Source organism: Falco peregrinus, chromosome 5 (genome assembly GCF_023634155.1).
Source record: "Falco peregrinus isolate bFalPer1 chromosome 5, bFalPer1.pri, whole genome shotgun sequence".
Taxonomy (NCBI): domain Eukaryota; kingdom Metazoa; phylum Chordata; class Aves; order Falconiformes; family Falconidae; genus Falco; species Falco peregrinus.
The window spans coordinates 48,825,928-48,844,856 of NC_073725.1; the positions used below are offsets into that span (position 1 = coordinate 48,825,928).

Here is an 18,929-nt window from a genome sequence, read left to right on the forward strand (position 1 = left end):
TTAACATTAATTCAGAATTAATAGATACATCTTAGTAGGAAAAAAAGACTACCCACTAGGACTCTACCAATACAGCCTGGATCTGCAGTACCGTGCTCTTATCATGTGATGAACTTGAACATAAGTAAACCTAAATAAAATGTTGTTTACCAATATAAAGCTTTCCTGCGCACACACAAATAATTCCTGAGGAAATTCAGTACAGTGCAGATGTCAGCCTGAATGCAGTTCTGGCTAGAACTCTATCTGGCCTTCAATAGCAGTAAGTGAATCTCTCTCCCTTTGAAGTTCCCCCCAGTCTGAGATGGCCTATATAAACATCCTATATAACCATATTAATTTAATTCTACTTATTAAATTTCACAGCATTTAAAATTTTTCAGGTTAAACCGATTTTTTTTCTACAGTCAATTAAAGGAAAACTTCCCCCTAAACACACGAACACCAGGTGTGTCTGTTTTTAGCATCATAAACCTGGAAAATCAACCGCAAGTACCACAGAGCATGCCAAAAGGTGCCAAGGCAAGCAAGAAACCAACTTGGTGTGAGACTTCAGTCACAGTTCCTGGGAAATTTGGTTCCTTCTGTTTGCAAGACCTGGTACAGGGCAGGTAACTGGTCTACCCCAACAACAAGAGCTGCTGCTAAGGGAGACCATATTTAGCTGTCGTACTGCCTTTCTGTCACAGTCCCTTTCACAGAAAAAGGGTGTTTGTCCTTAAAGCCAGCTTCTCTACACGCAAAGAGCAGTGAGGCATGTCAATCCTGCCTAGACCCGGGAGGCTCCAGCTGAGTCTCCCAAGTCCAGCCAGAACCTGGATTGCTGGACAACGGAAGTCAAGGTTCTCTGTTCACTCTTCTCAAGATCTCAGTCAACGTCATCTGACTTGAGGTGAAGGAGGAACCAGGTGTCCATTGCTGGCTGCACTTCACAATTACATTTTTAACAGCAAAAGACTCTTTACCAGTTCCCAGGCAAACTTTGTCTTGATAAAAAGGTGTATCAGCTACTAGTTTGGAAAGGGATGGGGAGTTAAGGTTTTGTTGTTTTTTTTAAAATCATGGAAATACAGTGCGGTGGTTAGTTCTCAGCCAAATTAATCACTGCACAATTACTCCCTCTCCCAATCTTTTTAATAAAAAGCTTTGCAACAGAAAGACGTAAATGAAACTGGAAAAAGATCCAGGGATGAGGGGTTTAATCTGTAACTGAAGTATCTCGTTATGCCTCAGAGTTCTTAGCAACGTATGTTGTTTCCTTGACAAGCTTTAATGAAATAGAAATATAAATCAGTAAAGTTCATGATGCAAAGAGTCTGTAAACTTAACAGGCTGTATCACATTCAGACTAGAAGATACTGCATAGCTCTTCAATGGCGAGGCATTATGTAATATTTGCTATACTGTGCTTTTAACCTTCAATGTTTTACAAACCATACTGCCCCCAGCACATGCAGGGAGGTATATATTTACTTTTTTCTAGTTTGTAAAAGAGAGATAACTTCTGTCAGATAGTGTAGGAATTGGTCTAAAGGTTAGGACTATAACTTGGAAATTTACAGTGTGCTGCTCATACAATTAATTTGAACTTGGAATCATGATCAAAATGCAATTTTCATAAGTGTCAATTTTTCATGATAATGCTTTTTCTAGAGGAAATCAGAACTTTATATTTACATGCTCTTTATCTCACATAAGCCCTATTTACAAAGAAATTGAAATGCTGTACTGTCGCTCTTCGTACTTGTACTTTATGTTCCTAAGAGCTCTCAGAAGCACACAGTGGGTTTTATGTCTCTGAATAAGGTGCTTAACTAGGTGTCTCCCTGTGTCAGTGGAGCGTCTCATTTCCCATTACAAACAATGGAGATTTACTCCACGCACACATAACTATTCAGCTTAACCCAACCTTACGTTTCATCAGCTCAACAGCTCTTGAGGCTCTACTGCCTACAACTGCAACACAGGTGCCCAATGGATTTGCAATTCCTTCCCTGCTATCTCCTGTTAGGCAGGCAGCGACGGCCTGGCCTTCCCAGCCATGCTTGATCCCTGTGTCTCAGTCCTGGCTTGGCGAGGTCTTCTACAGATAGCTTATAGTTAAAACTAACGTGGAAGTAGTAAATAAATGTCCACTAGTCCAGTGACTCCCACCTCACTTAGGGCCCCTCAGAGCTGGCACATGGTATAAACTTTCAGAGATAAGCAGCATTCCAGATTTTTAACTGGCCACTAAAACATGGTATTCCAAACCTGCTGTCTTAGACATTACTACTGTTTTTAAATAAACCCATTTTCTTTACACCACTGCAGAGAATACACTGGTTTAAGCATGCAAAGTTAGGAAAAACATTTGCCACATGCCCCATAAATGGTAACACCATGCACACTTAAACCAAAATAAAAAGCAAAACCCAGTAACTATACACAAGACCTTGTGAAACACATTAAAATAAAGATGGAGGTATTTTTTAAAAGTACCTTCAAGCAGAGAATATGCTCTTGCAACAGTATTAATTTTCAACTAGACCGGGCTGTTCAGAAGGTAACAGTTCAGTCTAGTGTTGCATAAAGATGAACCATTATACAGGATGTTTGATTAACCTTCTTATTCCTTTTTTCTCCATGGACTTACTGTTTCAACAGTCACATAAACCCACTCTAAAGGTAGCTTAAGTCCTAAGTCACTGCAAGGAACTGCACTCTAGAATATTTAAACTCATCCACATACATTGCTCAAGAGCCGGTTCTTACTATTTTCAGCTTTCTTGAATATCCATCATCATTTTACAGTAATACAAAACGAGTCATCTGTCCACCTGTAATGCAGCAGTTGCATCAGAGGATGAAGCAGAGGCCAAGGTTAAGGGCAATGCAGAAGACTGAGGGCGTCACCTCCCAGACTGGACACTAGAGGAAAGCAGCCAGCCTGTTGTGAAGGAAATACTCTGACGGCACAAATCTAAACCAGACAGGCAGCGAAGACAGTAAGGCTCAACAGCGGCAAAAGGACACTACGATAGCAGCAACGCTGCAGGCCAAGGACGAACTGAGCTCAGCTCAACCCAGCTGGCTTGAGCACCAGCTGCGGGGAGGCTGTGGTGACAAGTCATTCACAACATCACAGACCAGGACTAGTGACGTATTTGGACACCGGGTCCATGACAAGCCTCGTGGTGCTGCAGTTTACTCACTGCAGTAACAAAGCCCACGAGCGTGTGAAGCTGCTGTGGGAGAGGGGGAAGGGTCAGACAAACTGCACACAGTTGATTTTATTGTATATGTATACACCTGGAGGGGACCTACTGCAGTGTAGTTTTCTTGTAATGGGATTTTAGATTCCTTTCTTGCCTTGGCAATACAAGACAACTCTTTCTTCACCTAAATGAAAGGTTATTTCAACAATCTAAAAACCCTAGAAAATCTTAAGTTATAGGAGAAAGGAGGATTTTCTTCTTTTACTTCCTGTGGGTCACCTATTCTGCCAGTACTGATCTCCTCCTTTTTGGAGGCCAATAAAGCTAAACACACCTCTCTCTCTTCCCAAAGTTCTGTTATTTCTATTAATATCAAAAACGATAAAGTAATGTTTAAAAAAAAAAATCACACTGTTTCATACTTTCAGTCTTTGCAGTGAGTGAAGCAAAAAGGCAGAAGTCAATCCTTCCATTTACACGAGAGGAATGCTTTCTGCAAGGAGTACGTTTTGAGGAGAAATGGCAGCACTAAGGACGTGAGATCCTGAAAAAGTCAGGGGGTAGAGAACACGAGCAAAGAATGGAAGTTACACGCTGTATGGTTTGTTAGATGCTTGCCCTGCATGCAACAGAAAGTACACAATTACGTGAATAGCAGAAGAGAAGGTAACGGGCTTAACCAGATGGATTATGTGGGATGTTAGAAAGGAACAAGAACCTCATTTCCTTCCCAATAATTGGCTCTGAGAGAAAAAAAAGGGAAAGGAGGTGAACATGGTGGGTGTGGCAAGCAGAATTAACATTTTTACAACCAGTTTTGGATATGCTGAGAAGTGGAACAGTTGCAGAGAAAAGGAAAGTATATTTCATCATATAGCTCAGAATGCTAGACAAAGTATTTGGATTTGTTGTCACAGCAAGGACAGATAAGAGCTTAAATACTCGTAACTCTTGCTTCCTCCTCTCATTTTGCCTTTACAAAATCTTTTGAGTACAACACAGAAAGGGAGACAGCAGGCAATAAAATTAGAGATACAGATCCTTCCCTTCCACTGGGTCCTGAAAAGTGCCCTTGGATAAAGTGATGTGCTGCCTTCCCTACTTCTTCATTCCCTTCCCTCTAATCTGATCTCTGTAGCTTTTATCTCTCAGCACTCTTCTGACATCCATTCCCCATATCATCCTCCCCTTCTCATCCTTCCCCAGCAGCTGGGGATCCCAGGGAAGGAGGGGAACACCTAAAACATTTAAGAAAGTGCAGCCTTAAAGTCGACAGAAGACACCTGTCCATCACTCCTGGTTTACTGACTCGCTCTTCTGGATACTGCTGTTTTCTCCTTGCGTGTTGGGTGTGAAGAGAACTGAAGTCAGCATTTCCAAATGGACATGAGGTGTGCCGGCAGAATTTAGGAGGGACTAAGAAACTGGGAAAAACTGCATCTAGACAGGACAAGAACATCTCCTCCTCTCACATGAACATTTTTTTCCATGGCGACACCCAAGCTAGCTGGGCTATAAGGACTGTGGATACTACCAGTTTCAATAGAAATAAGGATGGAAAAAATAAGAAGCGTATTCAATTATAAAACCAGTGGAATATATGCATTTCACACTTTAAGTACAGGCTAGTTATACACTAGGTTAATAAGCCAAAGCAGTTACAATGAAAAATCCATAAGGCTACTCTGAATGTTCCCAGTTATTCTAATAAAAACAGTGATATTTATAGGCTGGGATATCTTAGGAGTACCTAAACTAGCTTTGCAAACATATCAACTTTAAGCCGAGTGACTGCTGATTTGAGGAAACAGAAGGCAATCCCTTCCCTGAACATTGTCTCTCTCTACAATCCAAAGAGCTTCTTCAATCCTAACAGCTGTTCTATTCTATATCCACACATTTAGCTGCAAAACCAACCCAACTCCACCCCCCCCCCCCCCCCCCCCCAAATCACTTGCAGAATAGTTTAAGCCAGTATTGGTAGTATTAGTAAGTAGGCAATCTTGCTGTCAAAACAAGTTAAAATTTTTCAAGCTTCATTCTTTAAAACCCCAGAATCAAAGCAACAGTAAATAAAACTGAGCAAGACTCAAACTGTGATTAACTGACTGTGACACACAGTGAGTTTGAAGTGACATGCAAAGGGAAAAACAAAAGGAAGAAAATGAAAGAAGATACAAACTGAGACTTAGAGACCAGCTTTACGTCCATAGTTTGGATTCTTGAAATTGTTAATAGGGCTCTTGTATATTGGATTTTCTTGCTGAAGTAAAAGAAATGGTCAATGTCGAATAATTCAACAGGAAAAAAAAAAAAAAAAGAGAGAAGAACATTCTCAGCTATCACTGAAAAAAAAAAATTATACTATATATAAAGAAAAGTGTTAGTAGGGGTTTTTTCCCAGCATAGAATTAATTAGCTTTCTTAAATAAAACCAAAAAGCTTCCTAGGAGATTTATTTTAAAGTATTCTCTTACCAAGCATACGTGGGTATTAACTTCTACAGAACTGTAGTAAAGGGTTTTTGATGAGCAGATTCCTAAAATTTCCCAGAGGCAGCAACCCTATAGCCTATGTAAGCCTGTGGACCATAGGCTTGTTTTTCTTGCACACTCTTCTGTTGACAACGGGCTGGGAAGATTTCAACAAACCAGTACCAGCCATGATCCTGTGACCAGTAATTGAAATCTCCCAACTAAACCTGTAGGAGTATTTACAAGATCTCTTTCGCAAGCATAAATTCTTCTTCATTTTATACAAAAGTGACTCATCTTCTGATAAACATTTTTACAATATGTTGTAAAAAGTGCGGTAGAACTGCAAAGCTGAACTGTTCTGTCACCATCACATTTTCTCTCTGAAATTTTCTTTCAAGCTGGAGCTACTACTCACTTTTCTAACCCAGGAGGTACTTCCCAAAGAGGGCTGGGTTTGAGGTGGGTTGTTTTTTGGTTTTTTTTTTTGTAATGGTGGTAACATAGAACTTGTTTTAAAGTCAGCTTAAAATAAGGATATTTCTGCTCCTCCGTAAGCCACAAGGCAGAAATACAATCTGAAACATTTAAGATACATGAATAAAATTCTTCTTTCATAGCTTTTATACAGATAAAAGTCTCTTGACTTACCGTATCCCACTTGGCATTCATCTTCTCCTTTTCAAATTTAGCAAATTCTCTTCTGTCATGAATGATCATTAGTAGTTTCCAAATCAATAATAATGCAAGTCCAATAAGAACAATTCCAGCAACCACACCAGCTACGATGGGAATGATGTCAGGGCCACTGGGACATTCTAGGGAACAAAGCAAGGGAAGCATGACTTTACAAAATGGTAAAGGTGGTGCACATCCAGATGCTTTTAAAATTTTATTTTGTATTGAAGCCAGTATTTTGAGTATCAGAGAAATACCAATATTGTTGTCCTTTCAAATAAAGGAATTTCTGGCATGTACATCATGTAACATCCCAGCTTAATTTTATCCTTAGTACTGGAGTTAAATAACTAGCAGTTGCATTTTAAACACACTAGAGCTCCAAGTCAAAGATGGTGCTGGAGTGATTAAACCAGCTAGAGTACAGATGCAGATGAGCATAACAGTTCCCACATACTCTGTCAACAGCATTACAGAAAAAGGGTGTTCCTCATTTTACCTCAGATGACTTATTGTTAGTAGCCAATATACAGAGATAAGTAACAACTTTGCTTCTGAGACAGATTTTTCAGATATATATGTTTTTTTTAGGTTATTTCCTCATCTTTGGAATTGATCTCTGCTGAAATAGAACATTTTCTTTGGATAAAATTATCATGTACTTTCAAAATAAGCAAATTATGTATTTGAAAAGAGTAATATAGATGCAAAATGATTTACGGTGACTGACATAGAAATAATAATCCTCCAAAATAAACCCCAACTCTTCTATTAATATAAGATTCTCAATGATCACAAATTTAACAAAGGCTTTTGCAGAGCTCAATGCACAGACTGAAAAAGGTAGAAGCAAATCAATGCAATTCCTGTGCTGTCAATAGGAACACTGCTTCCCCCCAGTCTTGGCAGCGGCCTCTGCAGGAGTGAGGGAAGCGGGAAGGGACGCAACAGGAATTCCTCGGGGACCAGTAAGGAACAAGTGTCTGCTTCACCGAATACAACTCTACTGAACAGAGCTTGCTCCTTCAGCACCTGTATGGCACCAAATTAAGGTGCCTCCTGGCGTCTGAAGGCTTGATTGTGCTCTTAACGAAAACAACAGAAGCTCATCCACGAAGAAAAGGTCAGATGCCAAATGTGTATGGCATGTGTTACCGCATCTTAAAAGACGACAGGGCTCAAGGCCCTCCACTATACTTTGAACTACATTTTTACAGAATTTAAAACATTCTGACTTAAAGTGATATTTATTTCTAAGAGCCGCTAGCCACTGATCTGTACTATGTGATGATCACCCAAATGATCAGTTCTGAAAATTCCTTGAGTAGAATACAAGGCTAAACCTTTCAACACACACGTAAGGTGTGTATTTTGTGTCAGGCTTATAAAAAAAAATCACGAGACCACACACTGCTAATGTACAAGACCAGAATTTTTGCAGCGTTAGATGCAACATCCTGTGATTCCAACTAAAATACTTTTGGTAAATAAACAGTAAATTACTGATTGAGCTATAGAATTGTTCTCTCTTTTCTATCAGAAGACTGAACAAAATCAAGAACTGTTGACTATGAAGGACTAACTAAGCAAAAGCCTTTTTGGATCTATTCTCGAAGTTACCTCAGTTAAGTAAAAGTAAAATTTTATGCTGCCAGCATGAAATAATTTAAAGTTTGCAGCACAATACACAGTTTTGCGGTGGTGTTTTTTTTGCCTAAGTCTGGCCTCACATTATTCGGAAAAGGAAAAGAGAAAAGCAACAACCCCCTCCAGACATCATTGTTTCTAACCTGTAGCACAAGCCTGGTCAAAAAGAGTTATCAAAACTGAAGTATCTAGGACTTGCTATAGGACATGTAAAACAAGCCTGCGAAGTATGTCAAGTGGAAATACTTTAACAAATTTAAGTATCTGATTGACTTTTTGTTTTTAAAACACAAAACCTGCTTCTGTCAGCCTGAAGGTTAGAAAAAAATCTAGATCTAGAGAGACTTCGGGTTTTTAAAAGCCACTCAAGTTCCAGAGATCCACAGCTCTCACTCGGAACAGGTACCCATTTCCAAATGTATCTAATTCACACAAAACAACCAGTGCTACTTTGTGGTACACAACTGCATGAATTAACAATGAAGATGAAAGGAGAGCGAGTAGGCAACACCATGTTCATACCTGGGGTCTCTACCACGTGGACGTTGGCTTCACCATTGGAGTTGACAGAATATGTGAAGTAGAACCAGCAGTCGTCAACATCCTTCTCTTTACAATGTGACAATGGATCAGGCTGTCCAGGCTGCGGTAACTTGTCTCGACTTTCTACCCGTGTCATGTTGAAATGCATACATTCCTGAGAACATGTTTCCTTCTTTTCTCCCTTATCGAAAGCTCTGCATTGAACGCAGTCCCTGTGGAAGTATAAATCAGAAGCAATAATGTTTAATACGTTCAGAAAGGATTTCTAGCATTTAATCTGAAGAAACATAAAGGAGAGAGAAGCTAATCTTTTTGTCATAAAGGCCAGGAAAAAAATAAAGCAAGATATGGCTTTTTACTGGCTAGAACATTAATGCACCTTGTCATTAACAAAAGCCCCCTTTAATAAATTCCTCTTTCCCTGGATGACCCACAAGTTTCAAACACAGAAAGAAAAAAAAAAAAAAAAAGAAAAAAATGTACCTAAATCTCTAAAAGGAAATAAGGCTAAAACTTCTTTAACACCTCCACCTGAAAAAAGAATACTCTCAGGGAATGCAGTGTAGGAACAGAATATTTACAGTGAAACAGGATCTGAGATACAAGACAGATTAGAAAAAACAGATAGGTTTTACAGTAGGGTATCACTCCGAGTAGCTCATCAAAGCAGACTGAGCAGGATTTTTATACTGAAAAGACTGCACTGAGACCTGCATAAAAAAAACCCAGGAATCAGCCCAGCCACTAATCATAAATTTCAAAGTTTCTGTGCAGAAAACGCTTGTTTCTAAAAACTTGGATCTCCAAAGACAGGGATGCAAATTTCACTGGTCCACACAGTTCTAGTTTAGTTTTTGACTGTCAGGATAATCTGACTTTTTCAATAGTATCTTGGAATAAAAGTTTTAAGCAAAAAGCTTAGCTGAAGTTTTAAAGTATTCTAGAAATTGCACAGTATACATATATTTTTGTTACATTAATTTCAAAAGGTCAAGATGATGGGACTGTTCCCTCCAGCTCTGCAGAAGATTGGCTGTCAATAATTACACACAAAACGGGGGAAAGCTGTAACCTGCCCAAGTGAGTCTGAATGGTTAAAACTGATTCAGCATAACATACACGTTTGTATGCCTAATAAAAAATGGCAAAGAAAAAAACTTAAGAAATAATTAGCCTACCTGGAAGCAATCAAAATACTGTATTAATGTTTTTCTTGTTAATTTTTGATTCTCACCCAACAACTCTTACTGTCTAAAGGAATGATACAATATGCTTTCCCTATATTTCAGGGTAGAATAAAGCACAGTATCAAAGCCCTTGTTTTAAAAATTCTGCACACGTAAGTATCACAAACTCAAATCCACAGAAGCTAGGGCTCTGTTTTTTAGGTACTTACTTATGCTCTGCACAGACGCCAAGGCAAGTCTGACACATTTCACATGTAGGGCCTTGGAATTTGGGATCTGTACAGTTACAGGTGCCACACTCGCAGGTTCCTCTTCCATTGCAAATCTGCCCATTAGACGCCATACACGGAGAAGTATCCAAAGAACAATCACAGGCGCTGCCAGTGAAGTTGGGGAAACATTCGCATACTCTGCATTTGCAGATACCATTTCCTGTGCATTGAAAAGGTATTTCAGTGAAATGAAGTCTAAACATAAAACTAAACCTCTGACAGTAAGAAATAAATGTTCACCATCTCAGGATAAGATACAGGGAAGAGAAAACCCTACTGGAGAGATAAAGAATACACTAATGAATTAAAAGCTACAAAATAAATTTTACCTTCTTGAAAAACTTACAGGTGTTTCTCCCCTTTATAAACAGAACAACAGGACTAGGGAAAGCTGATCAAGAACAGCATAAATGTGATGGCCATATCTCCTGGGTGGAGAGCATCACAGCACTGCTTCAGGTCAGAATTTTATATGTATATAGATGCATTGATCACTCCTGTCTTCGTATCTATCTCTATGCAAATTTATAAAGTGAAACCTAAAAAGATGAGCAATGCACTTAGACTTCACAACACAGAAAAATGAAACACCTTTGGCTCCCCAGAACGTGACCATTCAGCTGCTGTACTTCTGACCTCACCCACCCAAACTTTATGCTCCTTATGCTCCTCACTCAGGAAACAACAGACCTGTATCTCCCGAAGGGAGATCTTTGGCTACACTATATTGAGAATAAAGCATTTAAGTCAATACTTATCGTCACCAGATATTCTGGAACGCTACCACCACTGCTCTTGTCCTTTGTGGAACTGGCGAGCAATAGTATATTCTGAGAAAATCAGATGAGGTGTTCTCATAATTCAGTTAAAAGTTTAGTGGTTTCTCTATTTTATTTTTGTATCACAATCAAAATTGAGGTGGTAGTTACACTCCTACCAGGTTACTTCCATGTGCAAAGCAGCCTAGGGAAGTTATAGGACAAAAATACATACAACAAAGTAATTTAAACACTGTCTGCTAAAGATTTTTCTAAATTGCTTTGGATTTTGGGAATTAAGTTCCATCAGTCTTGCTTCCTGCATTTAAACTGTTTTCCTGCATCTTGCCCATTCTAGTCTTCGCTTACCTTTTAGAATAGTCTCAAGACAGCACCTCCCTGGTATCCTGTCAAGTACCAGGTCAAGCCCTTACTATTACAAGTAAGCTGAGGTCATTATCTCTTTTGATTAACACGGTGGTTAAACTGAGCCAGCATAACATTATAATTTCAAGCCAGTTGTCTCAGCTTTCTTCACTATAACACCTGAGAGTAATTCCGTAATAAAAAGAAGTAGTCAACTTCACTTTACATCTTTCTTGGAGCTGTGATTCAAGGAAGGTAAAATGTGTATTAATACACTCTACGTTCATGATCACAGAGAGCTGTTTTATTAATAGGCAAGTGTTTTCAATCACTAAACCCACGGTTATTCTCATATCTGCTATCACGTGGCTATGACCTTTAAGCTAAGTATCACTACTCTACAGGGTTGAGTTGACAGACTTGTAAACTGCTGGGCAGTTTTGCCTGCAGAAAACTCTGAAGTAGTTTCTCACCTCCACAAATCAAACCATTTGATCGATCACAGTTGAAGTTATCACATTCACAATATTTGCCAGAATACACTTCATTGGTGTTTTCTCTTTTCTTGCATACACATTGTCCACAAATGCATTCTCCATTGTTACTGCATATTTCTGTACTGTTCTCTCTCCTGCAGTAAGCATCCATATCCTCACTATTTACTTCATCTGTACTACATTCACATAGTCTTCCAATACGTCCTTCATTACATCTGCAAGGTAAAGACACAACTAAAAATGTAAGCTTAATTAAGTCATACAATAAAGAGACTGCAAAAATAGCACAAAGAACAGGAGTAAAAGTGACTACTCTTCTCAAGGGATATTCCAAGTTAAACTTCAAATGAGATTTCTAGCTGACATCTATGTACCCGTTCTTGAAGCCGCTGGAGCAAATTAGACGAAGTTGCTCATATGCAGACTACTCGTTCCAGGTGGGAATCTGTGTCACCACCTCTAACTACATTGCCACATAACCACTATTAATCCCTCTCTCATGCGACAGACCAGTAATTATTGAGTGACTGTTCACTGTAGATGCTGTCATCTTTCATTGACAAGACTGCCCAAGAATAGCAATTAGGCAGGACAGTAGATGATCCTCAGAGCTGCTGATCTGAGATCTTTGGAAATCAGCACTTCTCATTATCAAAGTTAAAACATTGATGACCAAATGGGAGGTTGTTCTTGTTCCCAGCAGTGATTGACAACCTGTTGTAAGGTGACGATCAGAGACAATGGTTCTGTCAGGAAACTGCTACTGTCGCAAATGCAGAAGGCTGTTCTTACCCACAGGTCTGTTCAACCTCATCAGAAACTACAAGGACACCAGCAACAGTGATACCAAGTTTAAGTCTTTCTACACAAAGATGGGAAAAATCTATTCTCCTTATTTAAAGGGACCATCAAAAACTGACTGCAAAATGGCACAATGGACCACTAAACACTGGATACAAAGTGACTTACTCCTCAACTTACAGAATACTAGGCAGTTAGGGGACCACACCTCAGTATTTTAAACAACCTATTAACTACCAACAACAACTTCACCAGGCAGATGTTAGTCCATTCTACACCAGAAATCCTCTGAGTAAATCAGTATTTTTTGCTTCATTTTAAAAAAGTCACATATTAAACCATGAGGAATGAGAATTCTGCATTTCATTTCAGTCACAGTTCACTGGGCAGAAATCAATACTGCTTTCAAAAGTCCTGGATTTTATTTTCCTAGAGAAGATCTTAATTCCATTCTGCTCTTACCATTTTCCTCTCAAGGTTTCCAAGAAGAAACAGTTTTCATTTTTGCTGTAGAGTTGGGGTTTTTTTGGATTTTATTTTTTTTTTTTTGGGGGGGGGGGGGGGGGGGGGGGCGAGGGGCTTGAACCTTGACCTATTAGGTTGATCTTCAACCAGTCTCCACTGAAACCCCGAGATTTTGCTCTACTCTCATTGTGTGTCATGCCAGAAAATCCAATATAATTTAACTTAATTTTCAAATGTGTAATAAGGAATGCATGTGTAATATAATCGCTGTGACTGGCAATGATGGACATTTCAAAAGCAAAACTATACAAAAAAAATCACATATATTCTGAAAGATTTATAGATATAGGCAATTAGAAGAAACACTGTAATAAGACCCCAAAAGGTTAGAAATAAAGTAGGGAGAACAGACTGGGATGTCATCCAAAATAAAAAGGTGGTTCTTTCATGACTTTTTACTGTTTCCTGCTGTGAAACAATTGGTGCCCATATGGGTAGAAGCTCCTACCAAAAACCTAGAAAGCCTTTGAATTTCTTGAAATCAACAGATCTCACATTAGAAGGATATAATTAGATCAGTATGAATACTTGCAAAACCATCACGTTTTGTCCCATAAATCCATAATTTTGCCAAATTACATGGTCTTCAAAATTAAATGAAGAGAAAACGCAGAAAGACCTATACCCTTTAAAGTACTGGCTCAAGGCCAAACATGAATTCTGACTTATACAAAACTGCCAAACCAATGAGCAATACTATGAATTCCAGTCTAGGGATTATTTGCAGAGATAAGGCAGTATGTCAAAATATCCTAAAAGAAATAGGTCTGTAGCAGTAATTCTTGTCCTTTCACTAGAAAAAATTAGTAAGGCCAAGTAAACCCTAACTGAGGAAACAAAGGTCTTGCTCATATTTCTCTTCTGCAAAAATAAAATGCCTACTTATTTACCTGCAGGCACCACATTCGAATGTGCCATTTCCTTCGTGGCAGGCTGGACTGTTAGGCTCTCCTTCACTTTGACACTGACATTCACAGATGAACTGGAGATTAATTTCCACTTCTTCGGTGAATCCCAGTGGTTTAATTTTAATTGTTTCATTTTGTCCTTTCTTTGGGCATTCATTAGCTGTCACATTAATCTCAAAAATAACCTGCAAAGAAAAACAAATGGAGTGCCACATTACTAAAAGGAGTTTTGCCTTAACTGTTAAAAAAAAATACTGAGTGTTGGACACTTTAAATAAACCTTATATTTGAGTAGCAGCACATATAGTGTAAGTTACCTCATCTCCGATTGAAATGTTAGAACATTTCCTTCCATCTTCTTGTGTGCCATTCACTCCATTCTTGCAGAAAGACTTGTAACTGATTGTCACTCCTTTTGGTAGTTTACTGTTTTCCAGGATAACCTCTGATGAAAGGGACTAAAACAAGTTGTTAGCTAACTTTGAATTGAGTTGTACAAGCATTTTGCTGAAGAAAAGACTTTATACAACTGTGCACAGTCTAAGCACCAATCTTATGAGCACACTGAAATCGTGCAAGTTCCCACATGCCAAGGAACACCAGCCCAGGGCTGCCCATAGTCACGCTATGGTGACCCCTTCCTCAAGGCTGAACCCTGGTCAGGGCAGGTCTCCGCAGATGCTGGAGGCATTTGTTTGTCCAATGTACCCCAAAGGAGGAATCAGGCTCATTTACACAAACACAGCTATGACGAAAATATTTTGGGGCCAAACCCAGGGGTCCCTGAGGTTGATGTTGACATTGTCTTTGGGGTCAAGAGGCTGTAAAATGGCCCTTTTTGTTTCCACATGGGAGAAAGGCAAGAACTGAAGACACTGAAGAAACTTGTGGTTTTTTTGTTGTGGATTTTATTTTTTAAAAGGGAAAACACTGATGATAACTTCTTCTTTGTAATGTTGTTTTAAGTGGCTTTAAGAGTGTATCTTTCTCGTCATCTAACCTTCTATTGCCATAGTGTCTCAACGTCTAACGTGGTTTTACTGCAACGGCAGTGTATTTATAGTTTACTATATTAACTTCCTATTTCGTAGGAAAAACTAAAATCCATCTTGGAGTACCTGCCTGAAAAACTCATAGTAACTCAGAAGCAAGAAAACCTGATACAATCCAAATAAAATCTGAACTTACGTTGTATGCATCAATGATCAGCTGAATCACATTGCTGGAGTTTGAAGACAATGTTCCCACTGCTGATTTTGGTATTAGATTTTTCAATTCCTTTCAGTATTGACAAAAGTAGAAGGAAAATTACAGTTTTACTAACAAACAAAGTATAATTTGTACTATAAATATCTGTATGGTGATATAATGCTTTAGTGGATTAACCAGTTAAGATAAAGTACTTCAAAAAAGAAGGCTACAGCATTGACCCTCACGATTTTTGAGGTTATATGCAGCACAACACAAATATACAGCCTCTTCTTCTCCTTTGCACTTTCATGTTAAATTTAGTTTCTCTTGTACAAGTTAACCACATACAACATATCTTCAAGATCTTTAAGAACCAGGCTTCTAGCAGGTTCAAGATAGACAGATAAAATATGATTTCCAATGAAAAAGGAAAAACTTACAATTTCAATATTGTTTCAAATTTTTTAAAAAGTTTAAAAAAACCCCTATAACTCCACCTTGTTATGTTAAAAGAAGGAAAAATATCCATGCCTTTTACACAGTTATTTCCTATTTCACAATCACATCCAGTAGTTTAGTTGATTTTAAACATCAGGAATATAAATAGACCACGAAGGACAAAATATGTTCTTTCGTATGTGTGTCTCTTGATTCAGTGTCCACACCCAGCCTCATCTACTTTACTGTTAAAATGTTCAAGAAAATCAGCACTGCAAGTATGTTCTCTACTCCCTGCCTATGAAGTATAAAGAGAGGCAAGGAGGAGGGGCACCTTCTCCTTGGGAATTACACACAAACTCTGTATCAATCTGAACAAGCAAAAAAAGAATAATAATAAAAACACGAGTAGCAAAATATTACTTCTGTGATCACTTCCATAGCTATTTTAATTTCAAATCAAGCAATTTTAATGATTCCAGAGCAAACCTGAGTCAGTCTTAGTGCTTGATGGAAAAAAGTACAGAGACCAGAAACACGTCATCTATCTTTACCTTATAAACTGCCTGAAACTCTTCAGTAACTGCAAAGATTGTCTGAATATTGTTCTCACTAAGCTTCTGTACCAGATGAGCAATAGAGGGATAATCCTGTAAAAATTAAGCAAAAAATGCAATCCAAATTTGTAACACATTGCTAGAAAACGATCAGAAAGACTTTGACATCATAAATACAAACCACCTTTAGAAACGTATGTAAGACTTCTAACTAGCCAGCTTATGTCACAGTTCTAAAGCAAAACAACCTCTGAAGACAAACATGCCTTGAAAAGATTCCATATATGCCCCATGAAGGCAGGTGGTTTTTTCACATTAACATTACCATATTCCTTGCCATTTAAAGTCTCCAGGTTAAATCCTTAATCTCAATGTTCTCAGAAAATTACCTTTGGTAGTTTTCCATATTATTTGTTTCAGTGCAAACCACTAGCTTTTGCACTGTTTCATAAAGAAAAGGTGAAATAAAACTGAATTAATTTTAGGTTGTTATTGAACAATATTCATTTAACTTTAGGAATAGATGAATATGCAAACTTTGCAAAGTTTGAGTCTACCCCATCCAGTTAATGCTTTTCTTCTCACCTTTTCTCTGATCTACCTATCAATAAACCATGAAGGCAGTGTTTTTAAGCATACTTTTACCATAAACTTTGAACCGTATGATTTCAAGCAGTCTTAAAAAAACCTGGCCAAGCAGCTCTTTATTTTACAGTAGTAAACTACTTCTGAACACAAAGACTAGTGAAATGAACCACCAGTCTGCCAATGGACATGCAGTATTATTAATTATTACAAAGGTTAAAATCACAAACCAGAAATCATAGTGCGAAAGTTGCCATTTCTTGAAATTTTTCAGTTAAGACTGGATTAATTCTTGCACGTTTGCTTTAGTGAAGCTAAAATCACTTGATGTAATACAAAGGTAAGTGGGGGAAGTTCACAAAATGCAGAGGTCTGAAACTATACCAGATGACCTAATGAGCTTTTTTGAGCTTAAGCATCACAAAACATTAGTTTCTCTAGAAGATGATGTGAAGACTTACATAATAGTGGCTCATTGTGTACATATTATTTTCCAGATGACATTTCCCATCATTTGGTAAAACAATTCCACCAAGTTTACCATCTCCTGCAAAGTGAAATCCAGCATCCGTGGAAAACACTAGTAGTCTTGTAACATTTCTCCAGCCAATTTGTTCCTTGGGAAACAAACAAAGGCATTTTGGTATTTTTTACTGATTTCATTTATAGCATTGGGGACCAACACTTGAGAGCGAGAAACACAAGAAAAAGTAGACAGACTTAGGAGAAGCCATACTGCAAAAGTGTAACCTGAAATCACTGAAATCATGTGATTTACTCAAACCTTAAAAGCACTTGCATTTAATTAACTGTCTGCTCCAACACATCTGCTGCAGGTTTTTCAATAAAGGCAAGAAGAATTCTTTTTGACACATACTTTGGTCTCTCCAGTTCTCACTGGAGTATATGAAGAGCAACAGGATTTTAGCAATTGGGCACATCAATCCAGCTCTTTAATGCCAAATCCATTTCTATGTGACTACCACACAGCCAGAGCACGGAGGACAACGTTAGTATGTAGAGCGCTGCTGCACTCTTGAATTGGATAATTACAGCTTGCCCGGCATTAGGCTCCGAAGAATCATCAGGCTTTGCCAATCTACCCCAGATTTGCACCCAACATACTGCTTGCTAGAGGACTGCCTTTTTTCACTGTCATGTGACCATCCTGCCCCACAACTGCAGAGCCTAATTCTGTAACCTGCCCCTTCCTACTTTTATTATTTTTAAAAAAATTCTTCCGTCAAGCTAAAGCCCTAGTTAATTCAAGGAGAGAAGGCCATATAAAAATGACACATAAATAGCACCAAAAATAAACAACAAATAAATGCCAGAAAGCTTGTGATTAACACTGCAATTTTGCAATACGACTCCAGATTGTTTCAGAAAGTCCTGACTCCATTGATCAACAGCAAAAATAATACAGTAATAAAGCAATAAACTTGGATATCACTTTTTTGGGAGTCCATGTTTTACAGGTGCATAGAATGGTCTGCCAGACTATGGAAACACCAAAGAAGAATGCAGTGATCTAGATCAGATCTTCAAAAATAAACAAAAATCAGGTTTCGAACTACTGTGTGAGAAGCTAGTAGAAGTTACAATTCACCACACTATTCCGGAAAAATAACCACAAGGAGCACAAAAAGCTTTAAAATAAGTTGAGAGTACTTGCTTACTCAGGATTTCATACACTTTTGAGCAGAAATTGACTCTTCTAAAGCAGGCTTTACACACTTTGCCTTTGGAGGCACCTCTCTGCTGTGAACATGACCTCCCATTGCCACTAACACTTCCTGGTTTCATTCACTCACTAGAGGTCTCTATAAAAGTAGACAAACGCATGTATCCATGCAGTCTGCATAGCCTATCTTGTCTTGTTATCATGAGACAACATGTTCAAATGTCAGCCAACATAAAACACTAAGGCTGTATTCAAACAATTTAATCTAATAGAGCAATAAAGAAAACTAGTATACACTTACCCCACAAACTGCAACCTGCATTATTGCATCAAATCCACCTTCAGGAGAATCTAAATTTCCAGAAATGTGCTGTTTACCTACAAGTTCATTAAATTTATTGCCTTCACTGGTAAGGCTGAGCACATTTTTATAGCTAAATGGACTTGTACAGTTCTGGTCACCTGTACAAGGATTTCTGAGTTTGGCTGGTGTTGTACTTATATATGGCATCACAGTTTTCTCCACAAAAGAGCCAAAGCCTAAAAAAGAACAATAAAAACTCTGTAAGCTGGAGAATGGAAGTCTCATTTGTATTATGACACAACAGAATGCAAATACAT

General features: G+C 38.3%; 1 protein-coding gene across 3 annotated transcripts in view; it reads right to left on the reverse strand.

The window, feature by feature from the left end:
- The window catches only part of ITGB1 (integrin subunit beta 1), a 45,263-nt gene that overhangs the window by 2,467 nt on the left and 23,867 nt on the right, over window positions 1-18,929 (reverse strand). For all 3 annotated transcript variants that reach the window (XM_055804399.1, XM_055804400.1, XM_027781645.2), the window contains exons 6-15: window positions 18,610-18,848; window positions 17,086-17,241; window positions 16,037-16,132; window positions 15,042-15,131; window positions 14,171-14,311; window positions 13,836-14,038; window positions 11,596-11,834; window positions 9,936-10,158; window positions 8,519-8,751; window positions 6,323-6,489 (exon numbers count right to left, since the gene is read on the reverse strand). In XM_055804399.1, coding sequence (XP_055660374.1) covers window positions 6,323-6,489; window positions 8,519-8,751; window positions 9,936-10,158; window positions 11,596-11,834; window positions 13,836-14,038; window positions 14,171-14,311; window positions 15,042-15,131; window positions 16,037-16,132; window positions 17,086-17,241; window positions 18,610-18,848 — 1,787 coding nt within the window. The remainder of the gene's footprint in view (window positions 1-6,322; window positions 6,490-8,518; window positions 8,752-9,935; window positions 10,159-11,595; window positions 11,835-13,835; window positions 14,039-14,170; window positions 14,312-15,041; window positions 15,132-16,036; window positions 16,133-17,085; window positions 17,242-18,609; window positions 18,849-18,929) is intronic.